Source organism: Notolepis coatsorum (genome assembly GCF_963971535.1).
Source record: "Notolepis coatsorum genome assembly, chromosome: 2".
NCBI classification, from domain to species: Eukaryota; Metazoa; Chordata; class Actinopteri; order Aulopiformes; family Paralepididae; genus Notolepis; species Notolepis coatsorum.
In genome coordinates, this window is record NC_140166.1 from 19430695 (window position 1) to 19449133 (window position 18439).

The window sequence follows — 18439 nt, forward strand, 5'->3', positions numbered from 1 at the left end:
TCATTAATATATTCCAAATAAAATAAGTCCCTCGATACTCCGTCTCCGTGCTGCTGCTGACTTGAAATAAAATAGACCGCGTATGTGGCAGTCGGTCCGAGACTAAACAGCAGTCTGTTATAATCACATTTTTATGAGCTAACGAATTCCGTTATATTGGACATTTGTATTAATTATATCAAGCGAAGAACTGAGAAAGCAGAGAGACTGCAACATTATCGTGGTTTGCGTGACTACTCTCTCCACCTCAATGTCACGCGGTCGAAAAGGGCGCTTGTCTATTGGACAGTGGAAATGTGTGTGTGGCTGCGATCCTGTGTGTGCGCGCGCGCGTGTGTGTGTGTCTGTGTGTGTACTGCGGAGCCCAGATCAGCGGAGCCGAGTTTTGACATGGCATTGATCCATTGTTCTATTGAAGCACATTACCTACCACCATCCTCTCGCTAAACAACTTGTAGACCACGGTGTTTTTATGAGTGCCCACAAGTAGCCGTTTTAATAATATAATAAGCCGCGCGCCTCGGTAATAATAATAAGCCGCGTTTTTTCTTCCTTCTTCCCAAGATGCACAGACATAGATAGATAGATAGAGAGAGAGAGAGAGATAGATAGATAGATAGATAGAGAGATTAGATGCAGTGTGCTTGTTTTGCAGTGAGTGCTGCGAGCAGTAATAATAATAATCACTTCCTATATTTGGTTCGCGTTTGGTCCGATGAAGCGAACCGAGACCTACGTTTTTAAAGCTCTCGCTGACAACGTCGTTGTCATTATTAGAAGCAACGAGGAAACAAATGTAATGATCGTTTCGTTCATCGCATAGGCTATTTAATTTTAGCCTATTTTAATACAATTCAAATAATCAAATTGTGCTTAGACTCAGGGAATTATTTTCACCGGACATTAAGACCGGAGAAATTAAATATGTCGGACTTCAGGAGATTTTGCCGGACAAATACCGGTAATTACCGGCTAACGGAAACGCTGTCACAGGCGTCGGCGATTATCCGCTCCACAAATCACAGTACCAAAGCAAATATATATTCCAGCCGCAAAGGGCTAAGCAGTCGTCGGGTAGGTAATCCAGTGTACATGTCCATTCGGTCCTCGCCTAGATCTCCTCGGATGAAAGCGCCATGTGGTCGGCCCAGCCTGGATAAGAATCTAGCTAACACGAGGAAGCGTTGGAGATGCTGGTCACTTTAGAACTCTAACCGCACGATGCACCATACACAATAGACTATTATTAACTTAATAGAAATACGTCGCACTCGACGGTACAGTGCCAAACTCTGACAATTCAGTTATTAATTCGCACGCGGTTCAATGCTATTCTGGGGCCAAACAGGCCATACTTCACCGCACGTCGTATCGTGGGTGAGGCTTCACTTAGTGGGTAACAAACTAGGTTAACTAACTTCTGTATCCACCTGCGCTATATTTATATGCACGGTGAACAAATAGTGCCACTCTCATTTCTGTCGCCGTATCCCTGGGCAGGGCCGGGGCTAGTACAGACATGTCTTGTCGGTAACTTTGAACTTGGCTCCGGGGGCTGGTCCCCTGACGCCTGGTCCTTTGTCCAATAGGAGAATGAACTATTATGGGCTATAGTAGGCTAAAGGGATATTCCGTGTATATGTACAAGGAATATACAAGGGATATCAAACGATATACAAATACTATTCAATATATATCAATAAATAAATATATATACTCGGTTTAATCTGATCCTTCGTAACATTACTCTTAAGGGCAGGGGTAATATGAATGCGGTGCAAGATTCTAACTTTAATAGCCTTGGTGCGGTTGCAAACAGAGATTTTTTTGCGTAGGTCCATGCATCCTGCCAGTCTACATCTGTGATCTCTATGTCCAGGTCTCTTTCCCAGGACTGTTTAGTAACAAGGGAAGATAAAGATGAATTAAGGTTTAGAGTACTATAGAAGATATATGTTTGTTTTTTAGGGATCTGCAAGGAGAGGGCTTTCTCCACCTGCGAGGTGGAACTGTTAGTTAAAAGTGAGGTGTCCTTGGTGATAAACTGCCTAATTTGTAGGTATCTAAAAAATTCCGTTTTCAATAGGCCAAACCGCTGCTGCAGCTGTATAAAGGACATTAGGATCTGGCCATCAAACAGGTGGCCAAGATCAGTTATGCCCTGCTTATGCCAGGTCTTGAAGCCGCCGCCAGTTTGTTCTGGCTTAAAGTCAGGATTGCCTACGATCGGGGTAAGAGGAGAGGTCAGCTTGGCTCGGCCCTCCACCTTACGGACAGTCTTCCAGGCCTTGATGGAGCATAGTGTGATGGGGTTGGAGCATATTTTCCTAACGGACATAAAGTCTTTGATAAATAGTAGGTTCCATAGGGGGGACTTAGATTGCGAGGATTCAATGCCTAGCCAGATTGACAGTGGGTCCGATCTGAAGTCCCCTAAGGTGTGCTGCTAGTTGGTAACGTCTAATATTAGGTAGGTCTAGACCCCCATCTTCACTATCCATCTGTAATTTGGCCATTTTCAGATGCGGTTTCTTCCCATTCCAAATGAATGACCTTAGCCAGCCTTCTAGCACTTTTTTTTTTTGCTTTTTTCCCTGCCCTTTTTTGAGTGTACTCCATCCACTCCCCCCCCCCCCCCCCCTCTTCGGGGGACAACTTCATTATTTATTATACGTTTTAACTATTTACAGTACAAAATTAAATAAAAAGTGTAGTAAAATATTTAAAACTATATATATTTCATTGCCCTCTCGGAGGGGGGGAACTCAGACTAGACATTGACAAACAAATTACAACTAAGGACAATGAAGGACAACAACGAATACACATGACAAGGGAAAGGGGGTGGGGCAGAGAGGGGAGTACCGGTAAGTAAAGTAGCGGGTGAGGAGGGGGATTGAGAGAAGGGTGGGTTATGGAGTGGATGGCTCACAGGTCAATCTCCTATGATTAGGAGCCTAGATTATCCACAAGCAATTCCCAGATGTTATTAAATTGTGAGACTTCGAGGTGATCCACGGTTGAGATTGTTTCCTGTGATATGTAATTTGAGAGAAGGCCCAACCATTGCCCAGTATTCACATTTTATCTTGTCTTCCAGTCAGTGGTGCAGTGCTGGTATAACTCGGTATAACTCGGTATAACGGCGTTATACCTCGGTCACTGAGGCTGAAGTACGCGCAATCGCTTTTTACATGGCATTATCCAACCGGACTCCCGGAGAAGCATGCAGCTGCAGAGCCGCAGAGCCAGCGGCGCTCTCTGGGCCGCGCGCTGACGGCCGCGCTGTGAGGCAATAGTATCCAGCTGCAGGACGAGAGCAGCCAAAAAAAACTGTGCATGCGCGCGCACGCGCGTGGAGCGTTTGACCTACTGTCAATTTGCCACTGCACCACTGCTTCCAGTTTAAGAGGATAGTTTTCTTGGCAACGGCTAGAGAAACGAGTAGGGGTTTGGTGTTCTGGACTAATAAATTGATAGCAGTAGTATCCCCAAGTAGGCAGAGGGAGGGGAAGAGAGGAATCCTGTCTTCTAGCACCTTGATAACCTTGTTTGTCAGCAGCACTGGGATCATTTGGAGAGGGTATAATAGTCTGGGGAGTACGTTCATTTTAACGAGGGCTATCCTACCCAACCAGGAGATTGGTAAAGGGGCCCATCTAACTAAGTCTGCCCTTATGGTGTCTAAAAGGGGGGGGAAAGTTGGCCTTAAACAATGTATCATAGGTGGGTGTCACAAATACTCCTAGGTAAACAAAGCCGGAGGGCGACCAGCGAAATGGGAAGGGCTCGGGCAGGATCGGAATGGATTTAAGTGTCCCAAGTGGCATTGCTTCGGGTTTGGAAAAGTTAATTTTGTACCCCGAGAAGGTTCCAAATGTGGAGATCATGCGGGTTAGGCATGGGATAGAAGAGTCGGGTTTAGATATAAAGATCAGTACGTCGTCCACATAAAGAGTGATTTTGTGTTCCCTCTCGCCCACTCTAATACCTGAGATGTTTATGTATTTGTTTCCAGACTGTGTCGAAGAGGAGTACCTGTTTGGACGTGGTGCTACCTGTCACTATGTGTTTATGTGTTTGTCTCCAGACTGTGTAGAAGAGGAGTACCTGTTTGGATGTGGTGCTACCTGTCACTATGTGTTTATGTGTTTGTCTCCAGACTGTGTAGAAGAGGAGTACCTGTTTGGATGTGGTGCTACCTGTTACTATATGGTTGTTTGTCTCCAGACTGTGTAGAAGAGGAGTACCTGTTTGGATGTGGTGCTACCTGTCACTATATGGTTGTTTGTCTCCAGACTGTGTAGAAGAGGAGTACCTGTTTGGATGTGGTGCTACCTGTCCCTATATGGTTGTTTGTCTCCAGACTGTGTAGAAGAGGAGTACCTGTTTGGATGTGGTGCTACCTGTCACTATGCGTTTATGTGTTTGTCTCCAGACTGTGTAGAAGACGAGTACCTGTTTGGACGTGGAGCTACCTGTCACTATGTGTTTAAGGACCCGTTCTTCACATCATCAGAGAAGAACACGGAAAGATGGAAAACATACAGCAAAAAACACTTCAGAATATACAAGGTAAGACTGGCTGACTGGTTTACTGCAGTGGTGGAAAGTAACTAAGTATCTTTACTCAAGTACTGTACTTGAGTATAATTTCGAGCTACTTGTACTTTACGTGAGTATTTAAATTTTAGGGAACTTTATACCTTTACTCCACTACATTTCAAAGGAAATATTGTACTTTTTACTCCACTACATTCATCTGAACCCATCAGTTACTACTAGTTACTTTTGAAGAAAAAGATATATGAAGATTATGTACTTTCAAATCTCTTGAAGCCTGTCAACTTCAAGAGGATGTAATCAGGGCAGCATACCTGGACCACATACCACTTGTGGTGGAAATAACCTCGCTTGGTCCATAGTTGTTGTCATAAATTTATTAGCTTACAACCCAGGAGAATTGGCTTGAGAAGACCAATGAGCCCCTGGCCGGGGGGGGGGGGGTCTCGTAAAACGGGCTCCTCGAAACATAGAATACCTTAGTTGACATTTATACATGACAGAGAAGGCTGGGGCCATGTGACCAGGTGGGAAGGAATATGTGATTAGATAGGAGGGTGAGACATTGGGGGCGGGGGTAGGAGTTTGAGACACAAAGGAAGGGGCCGGAAGGGGGATGGTTTAGGTATGGAGGTGAGAGACGGATCAATCAGGGGAGACTGATAAGATCAGGGGATAAAGAGATTGACGTACATACATACTGTTGTGAAGGGCCAGATTAAACCGAATATATATATTTATTTATATATATATATTTAATTGTATTTGTATATTCTCTAATATTCCCTGATATCCCTTGTATATTCCTTGTACAATATGCATTGAATGTCCATTCTAGCCTACTGAACATCCCATAATAGTCTCCATTCTACTATTGGTCGAGACCTTGGTGCCAGGCTGCCATACCCCCCAGACCCAGTTCAAACGTACCGCTCAACATGTACGAACAAGTCCTAGTTCCGCGTAGGAATCTGGCTACCGCACCACTAATGGGACTATTTGTTCATAGTGCGTATATATACTGCGCTACTAAAGTAGGACTTCCTTTTCAGTCCAGTTTCTTACCCTCCAATAGAGTGACAGACGTAAAGCCTCCCCGCGACGCCACGTGTGGGAGTAAGGCCAAGTTCGGCCTACCATCGGTATTGAGACATCGTGTATATTAATATTTGAATAGTCATATTTGGCACTATATCGTCGAGTTGGACGTAGTCTATTAAGCTAATAATAGTCTGTTAATATATAGTGCTTCGTGCGGTGAGAATACTACCGTAGTCAGCACCCCATCGTTTCGGGCAGAAAACTGGCTGCTTATCCAGGATGATCGACCCCATGTGAGATTGCACCCGAGGAGCCCCAGAGCCGACGAGCGAGTGGACCTGTATACCGGATTATTCTACCGACGACAGCCCGCCTTCCCAGGCACGGATTATGCTTTGTATACGTTGATTATTCCATGGATAAAGACCCCCGACACTGCCGTGTGTTGGAACCCCCCCCCCTGGAGAGGACGCAAGGTGAGGAGACGCTCTGCAAGACGAGGTCGCTTCACGTCTCTCCTCCGTGGACCGGAGGACGCCGGCCCACAAAGAGTCCATCTGCTTTCATCTGCGGTCCAAGGATCGCCGGCGCATTGAACGGCACTACAGTGGGTTCACCTGGGATACCCTTGGCCGGATGAGGCAGCCGGACTCTACCCCCCCCCCCTTCCTACTCCTGTCGGCTTACAAGCGACCGGATTAACCCCCCCTAGTGTATCCAGTCTATAATCATTAAAGTATCATTGCTGTTATTCCTTAACTATTCCAGGTCGTATATGTACCACCTGCGCCTTCAGAGATTGGACATTCTCTATTGATATACCGACGAATACTCTTGCCATAAAAGTGCATACTAATTCCCATTCATAAATGTGATTGATTTGATTAAGTGCTTGCTCTACACACCATCGCTGTGTAGAAATAAAGACCTATTTCTAATTCGTACATTTGTGTTGGATCCGTTTCATCTACGTGACAGTGTTCATCATAATATATTTATGCCGAGTACTGGGTGGCCGAATATTAAGTACAAAGGTAGTGGTAGTAAGTATCATATCTAGTAATACAGTCAGGGAATTGTACCCCTCAGTTACACATACAATTTCCACTACACAATTTAACATAACCTTTAAAGGAAAACTCCAACATTTTGGGAAATTAGCTTATTTAACATCTTCCCTGGAGTTAGACAAGAAGATACATACCTTTTTTGTCTCTCTGCATGCATTAGGCTTAGGGAACGCCCGCACCGTTAGCGTAGCTTAGCTTCATCACTGGAAGTGGGGCAGTCCTTTACCCTGAAGTTCCCTACAGTCACGAAATACACTCCAAATACAACTCCAAAACGTTCCTGTAAACATGTTGTGACCTGTGTATTTACCACGTGGAGAAATAAAAAATAATTGAATTCGACATTTACGTTTTCTAAGCAAATATACTCGGAACAATTTTTTGCCGAACCACTCCTCTCTGGGCTCAGTGATTTCACGTCACCAGTGCTACTTTCTAACGTGACGCCAGTGTTTGTTTACATTTTCATTTCATTCATAGGATCCGAACCGATTGAAGTTTATGGATACCATGACTGTGGTAAGTTTTAAGGGGCTAGCGTTACACAATAAATGAGTTATAATAATACCACAAGTGTGGATTCACTCGCCCAAACCCTGTAGCCGTGCATCGCAGTCAGGAAAGTGGCTAACTAGGTCGATAGTCCAGCAACATTATGTCCTATTCATCAATCTCACAATATTCGCTAACGTTAGACAGCCTTCCATCTAAAAACATAAATGAAAACTTACCACAGTCATGGTATCCATAAACTTCAATCGGTTCGGATCCTTTGAATGAAATGAAAATGTAAACGAACACTGGCCTCACGTTAGAAAGTAGCACTGTGTTGCGTGAAATCACTGAGCCCAGAGAGGAGTGGTTCGACAAAAAAAAATTCCGAGTATATTTGCTTAGAAAACGTAAATGTCGAATTCAATTATTTTTTATTTCTCCATGTGGTAAATACACAGGTCACAACATGTTTACAGGAACGTTTTGGAGTTGTATTTGGAGTGTATTTCGTAACTGTAGGGGACTGTAGGGAACTTCAGGGTAAAGGACTGCCCCACTTCCAGTGATGAAGCTAAGCTACGCTAACGGTGCGGGCGTTCCCTAAGCCTAATGCATGCAGAGAGGCAAAAAAGGTATATATCTTCTTGTCTAACTCCAGGGAAGATGTTAAATAAGCTAATTTCCCAAAATGTTGGAGTTTTCCTTTAATCAGAGCAGCATAACTGGACCACATACCACTTTAACATTAACCTTTAGACGTCAGTGGATTGAGGTTTGAATGCTCCCAAGCACTGGAATACACAAACGTCATGTAGAATGCATACTTTTACTTTAGATACTTAACACTTTCAGTGCCAGCCATTAGACGAAGCCGTCTGTAGCGACGCCACCACTAGAAAGATAGGGATCCGTCACCTTGTTTGTAGAGCTATAACTATATTCTATATTATAGCTATGGATACAATACTATGGCCCATTTGACATCACCTATCTATCGTTCAATATGTGAAAAATAATGAATTTTTCCATCCATACGTTCCTGTGTTATACCGTGGTGAATATAAGTATGGTTTTAGAGCGGTCTAGGTAATTCATGAAATGCTGAGTTATAGCCATACACGTCAATTCCACTATAGACGTTGCCATTTCTTGCCTATACGCTATTATCCCGAAATCAAATCTATATCATGGGTATTATGTTCCATCATGAATGTATGAAAGGGGGGGGGGGGGTCGTTTCTGATTATTTGATTGTCAGTAACGGCATTCGTATTGAACACTAAACACGGTTATCAGCCTGATCGGTATGAAAGCATTGCCGGATCAAGCTAAAATGTACGTCGGATCGTTCTAACCTGTGATCGGGAGTATTCCAAAAATAATATTCCAATTGTTTGATCGCCATCTGGTCCATCCAATGTCCATTTGGCCCACGGCATAATCCACAACAACATATCGATCAGGGATATTTGACGCGCGTCAATGGAACCGGGACCACCGTTCGCCTCGGCCGACAAGGAAAAATTAAACCCGAGACATTTGACCGTCCCACAGGGGAAGATACAAGGTTACAAAGGGTGCTCGATACCGCCATCTAGCGGGATGCGGCCGGTATTCCACCTTGGGGACCTCAGACTAATTCCATATGGTAACAACAGGCTCCCTGGGTGGATAATGAATAAAAATATCGAATAAATAAATAAAAACGACCCAGAAACTACTTAAGTAGTTTTTGGCACTGAACGACTTAGGCCGAGAAACGACTTAACTCGTTTTTGGCACCCAAAGTGGTAAGTACATTCAATTGCAAATACGTCTCTACTTTTACTTGAGTCGAATTTGAATGGAGGACTTTTACTTTTACCAGAGTACTCATTTATCTGGTTATTTCTAGTTTACTTGAGTAACGGAACTGTGTACTTCTTCTTGGTTTACTGACTGACTGACTGACTGACTGATTGACTGACTTACTGGCTGACTGGTTGACTTACTGACTGATTGAAAACCTCACTGTCTCTCTCTCTCTCTCTCTCTCTCTCTCTCTCTAGGAGGACAACATAGTGTATTTAGAGGACCTGAGTAATAATGGGACCTTTGTAAATGGCCAGAAGATTGGTCGAGGCAGGAAGCTACCGCTTGCCAACAGTGCTGTGTTAGCTCTGGCTGAGGAGCATCACCGAGGTAGGAAGCTACCGCTTGCTAACAGTGCTGTGTTGGCTCTGGCTGAGGAGCATCACCGAGGTAGGAAGCTACCGCTTGCTAACAGTGCTGTGTTAGCTCTGGCTGAGGAGCATCACCGAGGTAGGAAGCTACCGCTTGCTAACAGTGCTGTGTTAGCTCTGGCTGAGGAGCATCACCGAGGTAGGAACCACTAGCAGCTGCCCAGTACAAGCAGTCTGACACTGTTGACCACTAGGAACTGCCCAGTACAACCAGTCTGACACTGTAGATTTGGGTACCAAACTCTGTACTTTTAAGGGTATAGACTGAATTACGTCAGTGCTACCGAGTAGTCGACTACCGATCCACGTTAGATCAAGCGGTGCCATATTTCGGTACCTTGAGAGCTGATGGATTAACCTGTTAAGCATCAGACAGCCAGACCGTCGCAGCACTTTGTCTGTCGGCTTCAGGCATTTTGGATAAGCATACTGAATTATTACTGCTACAGACATGATAGAAACATGTGTAAAACACACACACATTAAGACCCGCCCAGTTAGAAAATAAACTGAATTCCAATGATGTGCAATTGTCATGGACACAGACCAGCTTGGACCTTCAATGACACACAATTGTCATTTCATAATAGACACAGACCAGTGCGGTCCTTCAATTATAGATCTAGCTATTCAGCCCTGCGTTCAACATCCCTGTGACAACTCCTCTCGCGAGTCGCGCTGTTTCTATCTGAAAACTCAGCGAGCTACAGGTCCAATGTGTCTTAACATGCTTTGCATCCTCGCCATTCCTGTATGCCTGTATGCTGCTAAGTGCTAACGTTAACTAAGCTAAGCTAACCCTGGAAACACTCACAGGCAGAGTGGAGAAATCAGCTTCAAGAGTTCCAATAGTGAGGAATGTGAGGGGGCTGAGCCCGTGTCTCTCTCTATCTCTATCTCTATCTCTATCTCTATCTCTATCTCTATCTCTCCTCTCCTGTAAAAACAGTTTGGGAGATAGGGAGGGGTTTTAGTTTGTGTGGTGTGATAACAATGTTGAAATTTGAGAAGTTTAGACTTTTAGTTTAGTTTTACTACTGAAATAAGAATGTTATTACAGCGGGTAAAGTACAGAAAAAAGGTACCGCTGGGTAATGTGAACGGTACCCAACCCTAACTGTTGACCACTAAGAGCTACCTGGTACAACCACAGTCTGACACTGTTGACCACTAGGAGCTGCCCAGTACAACCACAGTCTGACACTGTTGACCACTAGGAGCTTACCAGTACAACCACAGTCTGACACTGTTGACCACTAGGAGCTTACCAGTACAACCACAGTCTGACACTGTTGACCACTAGGAGCTGCCCAGTACAACCACAGTCTGACACTGTTGACCACTAGGAGCTGCCCAGTATAACCACAGTCTGACACTGTTGACTACTAAGAACTGCTAAATACAACCACAATCTGACACTGTTGACCACTAGGAGCTGTCTAGTACAACCACAGTCTGACACTGTTGGCCACTAGGAGCTGTCTAGTACAACCACAGTCTGACACTGTTGACCACTGCGCACAAACACTGGAGATGTTAGGGGTTTAGTGCCTTGCTCAATGGCACATTAAAAGAGGGGGAAGTGTGAACTTCATAGATAGGGCAGTGGCTCAGGAGGTAAAGCAGACGTCTGGTAGTTCGAAGGTTCCCGGTTCGATTCCCGCTCCTCCCGGGCAGCGTGTTGATGTGTCCTTGTGCAAGACACTTAACCCCTAATGATCCCGATGTGCAGGTCGGCAACTTGCATGGTTGCCTCTGCCGTCGGTTCTTGGGACATTTTCCCTTCAGTCTTGTCTTCAGCAAGTGAAATACATGCTCAATTGGATTCAGGTCAGGTGATTGACTTGGCCATTGCATAACCTTCCTTCTTTGTCTTAACACTTTCAGCGCCAGCAAGTTTTATCCATCCTTGTATTCAATGGGCCACGCTTTAAAAGATAGGGATTTTCACTGTGCGTCACAATGTTTATAGGGCTATATCTATATTCTATATTATAGCTATGGAGACAATACTATACTCATTTGACAGTCACTATCTCTCGTCCAACATGTAAAAAAATGAGGGCTGTAAAAATGTATGCTTTAATTTTGGAGATTAATTTAAAGCATTAAAATAAATTAATCTAGATTAATCGATGGAGTGAAAAATCTTCAACGTTCTGAACTTTCAGCAGTATATTCGCCGCGGATATAAGATAGTCTTTGAATCTAAATATACTTTCTTTGTGTTGATTTTACATTAATTCCATGATTTTGCTCAAGTAAATATCTGTTACAAGCTTCGGTCTTAAAGGAAAACGCCAACATTTTGGGAAATTAGCTTATTTGCCATCTTCCCTGGAGTTAGACAAGAAGAACCGGAAATACGTTTATTTTGTACATTATCTAACGTTAACACGAACCTAAACTAACTTTAGGTTAGTTGTAACGTTAGTTTAGGTTCGTGTTAACATTAGATAATGTACAAAATAAACGTATTTCCGGTGCTTTTAGACGTCGCTCTTTTGTTTTGAAACCCCCCGACCAGAAGTTGTTACCCTCGTTATCTGCTTGAGTGTCCGGTTGTTGGTTTTCGTTAGCTACAGTAGCAGCATATGGGAATACCAGCCATGGGAATACTGTTTTCTAAATTGGGGAGGCTTTTAATCGTCAAGGTAAGAGGATTTTAAGTCATGGTATCCATAAACTTCAATCGGTTCGGATCCTTTCGTGACTGTAGGGAACTGTAGGGAACTTGAGGGTACAAGTCTGACCCACTTCCAGTGATGAAGCTAAGCTAAGCTAACGGAGCGGGCGTTCCCTAAGCCACAACGCACGCACAACAAAGGTATGTATCTTCTTGTCTAACTCCAGGGAAGATGGCAAATAAGCTAATTTCCCAAAATGTTGGCGTTTTCCTAGATTTCTTTTTTATCTAGATTGATTACAGAAAAGTGTGAGATTAATTAGTAAAAAAAATGTAATCTATTGACAGCACAAAAAAATTGTAAATTTGTTCATGTATATGTTCGCGCGTTGAATCTTTTTATTTTTTTTATCCACTTTTTCTCCCATTTCTCTATATTTTCTCCCATCCCAATTTCGTATCATCCAATTCAACCCTCCCCTGTCACGGACGCTGTTTCTTGCCTCCCACAAGCCGGCTGCAATGTGGACTAAGTCATACATAGCACAAGTCCCCTCCGGTACTTGAGGTAACAGCAGTCGCATCTTTTCACCTGCGCAGCTCGATCTCTCAGTGGCGAGGAGTAACGCGTGGGAGGCTTACGCTGCCCCCGACACTTCCTGATTCTACTGCGCAGGCGCACCAACCGACCTGTAGGAGTCGCTGTCCACAACGCCCGATCCCCACCCATCAGTTTCCCACCCCCTAATACGGCCAATGTGTATTAGTACGGACAACCAGCTAAACTGAAAGCAAATGTGGAGTGCTGGGCTCGAACTGACGAGCCCAGCGTCTCCAGCATTTCGTGGCGAGCGCCTTGCCCACTACGCCACGTAGCCGCCCTCCGTGTTGAATCTTTTATAGTTTCAGAGTGATCCTGGCTAATTCCTGGAAGCTGCGTTATTGAGTGAATTTAGCTAACGGCGTTCGCATTGCTCGCCTGGACACGCTACTGTTTCCAAATCAAAGGTATATAATAGGTATTATGTTTCATCATTAATGCATCAAAGGGGGGGTGGGTAGTTTTTTGATGCTCTGATCGCCAGCAACAGCATTCGTTTTGAATACTACATACGTTGATCGGCTGGATCGATATGAAATCATTGTAGGATCAAGGTGGAATTGACGTCAGATAGTCCTTACCTTTGATCGGGGTTATTCCAGAAAGAATATTCCAATTGTCTGATCGCGATTTCCAGTATTGATGTCCATCGGGTCCCTGACATGAAGTGGCCCAAGATATGCCTCAAGTGTGCTGAACGCGTTTCAAAGTGCTCGGATGAAGCAATTTACTCGGCTTGGTCTAAATTCTACGCCCGGACGACATTAGATGTGACACACAGTGTGAAATAAGGTTTCAAAGGGTGGGCAGGATTTGGCCGGTATTGCACTCTCTGGGTCTCAGAATGAGTTTCAATGGTAACACCGAGGTCTGTGAGACTGTAATGAATCAAAAAATCGAATAAAAGAAAAAACTATCGAAAACCCGACTATACTCGGGTTTTGGCTCTCAACCGCTGGCGAGATAACCCAACTTTAGTCGTGGTTGGCCATGAATGAGTTAAGCATCGGGCAAAAATGGGGCTATCTTTTTTGTTATTTGTTTTTGCATACTCAAAGTAATTTCCGTTGTATTATACTTATAGAACATGCATGAGTCCCGGCGGTTAGGTGGCCGAGCGGAGATTGCGTTCGTCACCAGCCCCGGAGCTGAGCTGGATTTGCCTGTTCGAATCCAGCTCACAGCTCCGGGGTTGTCACCAGCTTGGCTGGCCGTCTGCACTGATACAATTGGCTGTATCAGAGGGTGGGAGAAGCTGGCGGGGTGGGTCCGGGTCGTTGTAAACAGCGACTCCTACAGTTCGGTCGGGGCGCCTGCTAAGCGCGGATTGGACGTGAGGGGGATAGTGTGGTCCTCCCACACGCTACGCCCTCTCAATGAGAATCCGCGCTGCCAGGTGAAAAGAAGCGGTGATTGGCTGGACGTGTGTCGGAGGAAGCACGTGGTAGCCTCCACTCTCCCAGATGATCTGACTGTGGGGGGTAAGTGCGCAGCGACCAGGAAGGGACTGGGAATTGGCATACGACTAACATTGGGATGGGAGAAAATCGGAGGAAAAATGGAGGGGGAAAAAGACCAATACAAAAAAAAAAAGAACATGCATGAGTCTGGTCTCTTTTGAAAGGTAACATTCTGAAGTTTCTTAGAAAAATCACTTTGAGTGCTGTTAGATCCTGATCAATCTGGCCAGTATCACGTCTTCTTGTGTTATCCTCTCTCCATCCAATTCCTCTGCGTTGTGTAATTTGAATGGTCCTGACGTCTCCTATACTGGCTGATAAAATCCTTTTCTCTCCCCGTTAGTGCAATCCGCAAACCATAAGAATTCTCCACCTTCGTAAGAATTCGACACCTTAACACAGCGTAATACCTTACAAGGAAAAGCGTTGTTTATTTGATAAACGGTAGCCTCACCTCAGATGTTAACAGATTGTATTGTCCTTGAAAAGTCTATTCTAATGATCTTTCGGTGTGTTCAGTCTATCGTCCTCCTGCTATTCAGTCCAATGGTGGTCAGGCCTGGTCTTTAGCCTAAACCCTCCTCGCGTTAGCCGAAGCTAATGATGATGTGTCATTCTTCCTTCCCCCCCCCCCCCCCCCCCCCCCCTCTCGATGAGAGGAGAGAGTCTCTCAGTCCTAGTCAGATTGTAGTCTGCCCTTAGCCGCTCTTGGTCTGGCTTACACCCGGAAACACTGTTCGACTTATAGATCTTCGTCATAGCAACGACAGCCCCCGCCCCTCTCCTGGTTGTCATGCGACGCGCTGTCATGACAACCGCGTTTAACCTTTACACACATCAAAACGCAGTTTCTACTGTTTTCTTTAAGGATGTCACCCCTCTCCCTCCTGCTCTCTGGGCCCACACTCGCTCTCGCTCAATGTTGTGTCTTAGATCGGAATGTCAACATCCCCTGCTCAGTGTGCTGCTATTCAGTCACCCTGCTCTACTGAACCACCGTCTCCTGCCTCCACCATCAGCATGCACTTCGACCTCTCTGGCACCGTTACATGCTACCATCTCCCCCCAATCTATACATCACATACATTGAATAAACCCCGTTTCTCTCATAGTGCTAATGAAATGGAGTAAGAGGTTTGAACTAGGGATGCACGATAATTATCGGTCGATAATTATCTGGCCGATATCAGCAATTATGACGTCATCCCGATGTTTTTTTTTTTCTTTTTTTTTACTTTTTTCTTTTCATGTCAACGTTCACACTAGGGCTGGGCGATATGACGATATTATATAAATATCGGGTACAGTTCATTAACGATACACTTTTTTAACGTATCGTGGATATCGTGATGTTTTGCTCAAGAGGATTGTGTCGCGTCAATCTGGTCCACCCCGTTCAAACTTTTGAACAACGCCGCTCCCACACACGCACTACTGCATCAACGTTAGTACGTATGATTAACAAAGGCATTCGTTTTGTGGCATCAACATTATATAGTTACACGTTATATAGTTACACATCAGCGTATTTACCCAAACATAGCAACGTCCAATGACGACATAGATAGCAAGCGTTACTGTTCATATCTCAGTCCGTGCCGAGTTGTGCGTGCCCATTCTGCGGTCTGTTAATAAAGTTTTCAATCAGACAGATGTATGGAAAGGCTTTTATTATAACATTTGTTGCAGTAAAATCATTATGCCTCGTTGTCATGCTGCGGTGCGCTAGTAATCACTCGTCGGCTGCGGTGAGCTGTTGTTGTTGTCGTTGAGCTGAGCTCTCGTTAAAATCAAGGAGGGCATTCAGGAAGTAAAAAAATAATAGCGCTGCTTGCCGATTGGTGCTAAGAACAGCAGGGCGGGTACAAGCGGTGTGACGTAATTGGCAGACTCGACTGTCAATCAAAATTATTATGTTGCCGGCTGAATGATTGAACGAATGAACGTTATTAACGATTGCAGAATGGGTACAAACAATACAGTACAGCTCAATACAACAACAGTGGACTGACTGGAGGATGAAGACCAGAAAAAGACTTTCGGCTTTTTTACATAAGGGTCCTCCATTTTCAATTCATCAAAACATTTAGAGACATACAATTGTTAAGGGGATGCAGACCAGCGAAAGACTTTCGTCTTGTTTACATCAGGGTCCCCCATTTTCGATTCATCATATTTCATATCTAAATTATATAATATCTCATTGCTAAATATATGCAATATATAATCTAATAATCCAATAATCTAAATCTAATATATAATATAAAAATGCTAAATGCATGGGTATTTTATTTTGTCTTTAATGTTAGCTTGCAAACTCAAATACTGTCTTGGTAAGCCTCATAATGAATTGTTTGGGGAAAAAAAGAAAAACATCGTGATGCGTATCGTGTATCGCCGAAAGGAAAATATCGTGATATCATATTTAGGCCATATCGCCCAGCCCTAGTTCACACGCACAATATATGCTTACTTAGGATTTGACTTGATTCAACAACAAAGCAGTCGGGGCAATGGCAAGTCGAAAACGGTCGAAAATGAAGTTTGGATTTTTTTTTTTACAACTGAGGTAGGTAGATTACATTTTTAGAGACTAAAGTACAGAAAAAAGGTACCGTTGGGTACCGCTATCGATTCACGAGTACCGGTACCGTATCGGTTCAAATGTGAACGGTACCCATCCCTACTGACAAAGCACAATACCTGTTGGTTTTTAGTTCACTCATTGTTCAGGGAAACACATTGTTAATGACATTGACGGATTGTGAATTTTGTGATTGACAAATTGAAATAAATATAGTCACTTTATTTGAAGAGTCCAAACTGTTCTCTTGGCTTTGTTTTGTTCATAGTAGTAACGCTCATGTCATGATAAATCTGGTTAGGTCAAAACTACAGGAATATACATAAAAAAAAAAAAATTATAATACAATAAATATATATATATCGGTTATCAGTGTCGACCTTGAGGAGCAGAAAGTTATCGATATCGGGGTCAAAAAATCAACATCGTGCACCCCTAGTTTGAACACACTGAAGTAAAAGTTTTGTGCACTCACATTTCTTTTTACAGGTTGCCAGATGCCTGTTTTTCCAGCTGAGAGGTAGGAGCTGGAAAACACAATGGTTCCATAGCCTGAAGTCTTATGTAGTACAGGTCCAAAGTTGATAAAAGTCCCATGGAAATTGAATGTTTTACAATGGTTTTTGTAATGTGTGTACCAGTAAAAATTCAGCATAATGGCCATCCGCTGCCATTCATTTCGATGCTCTCGTCACAACAAAGGACTTCTTAGTCTTCTTGTGTCACCTTCCTCAGCGCTCAGCGCCCGTCTGAGATCGTTTTCGGAGCAGACACTCCTTGGCTACAACGGTGGTCAATAATTCTTATCAGCGGTGACTGGTCAGTTCAGGAACCGTTCACAACCAGACGTGGTCACTCACCTGAACGGCTTGTCAAATGACGCTTGCCGGATGTTTCGTCTTGTAACTCTAGAATGGAATCGCGCAACGATCGAAAGAGAAATTCTCACAACGATCGAAAGGCGCCAAATTCAACTTTCCATGTATTTGTTGATCCGCAAAAACGCAGCCCAGAGCCGACGTACGAGAGCAAAGTGCTGCGACGTGGGCTGTCCGATGCTTAACACATTGGGCGCCAGCCATTAGCCTGGTCTTTGTGGCCAACGTGCCAGGTTTCCATAGCATATTTTCACTGTGCGTCACTATGTTTAGAGAGCTATATCTATATTCTATATTATAGCTATGGAGACCATACTATGGTCATTTGACAGTGACTTTCTTCCGTTGAACATGCAAAAAAGAGATAATTTTTTCATGCATACGTTCGCACGTTATCCCGTGGTGAATATGTATAGTTTAGGAGTGATCTGGGATCATTCCTGAAAGGCTGAGTTATAGGGCGCTACGTGTATTCTACTATAAGCGTTGGCGTTTCTTGCCTGGACACGCTACTATTTCCCAATCAAATGTATAATAGGTATTATGTTTCATCATGAATGTATGAAAGGGGGGTAGGGGGTTGTTTTATGCTTTGATGGCCAGTAACGGCATTCGTGTTGAACACTACACACGCTGATCAGCTGGATCGATATGAAAACATTGTTGGATCAAGCTGAAATTGATGTCAGATAGTCCTTACCTTTGATCGGGGTTATTCCAAAAAGAATATTTCAATTGTCTGATGGTGATTTCCAGTATTGGTGTCCATCTGGTCCCGGACATAATTTGGCACAACTTATGGATCGAGTGTGCCAGATGCGTTTCGAAGTGGTCGAATGAAGCGATTTACTCAGCTCTGTCTAAATTTAAGTGTAACACACGGTGATATATACGTTTTC

General features: G+C 44.0%; 1 protein-coding gene across 2 annotated transcripts in view; it reads left to right on the top strand.

Annotated features, from left to right (window-relative positions):
* Positions 1 to 18439, top strand: part of chek2 (checkpoint kinase 2) — a 112402-nt gene that overhangs the window by 33009 nt on the left and 60954 nt on the right. For both annotated transcript variants that reach the window (XM_084308877.1, XM_084308878.1), the window contains exons 3-4: positions 4439 to 4575; positions 9218 to 9350. In XM_084308877.1, coding sequence (XP_084165003.1) covers positions 4439 to 4575; positions 9218 to 9350 — 270 coding nt within the window. The remainder of the gene's footprint in view (positions 1 to 4438; positions 4576 to 9217; positions 9351 to 18439) is intronic.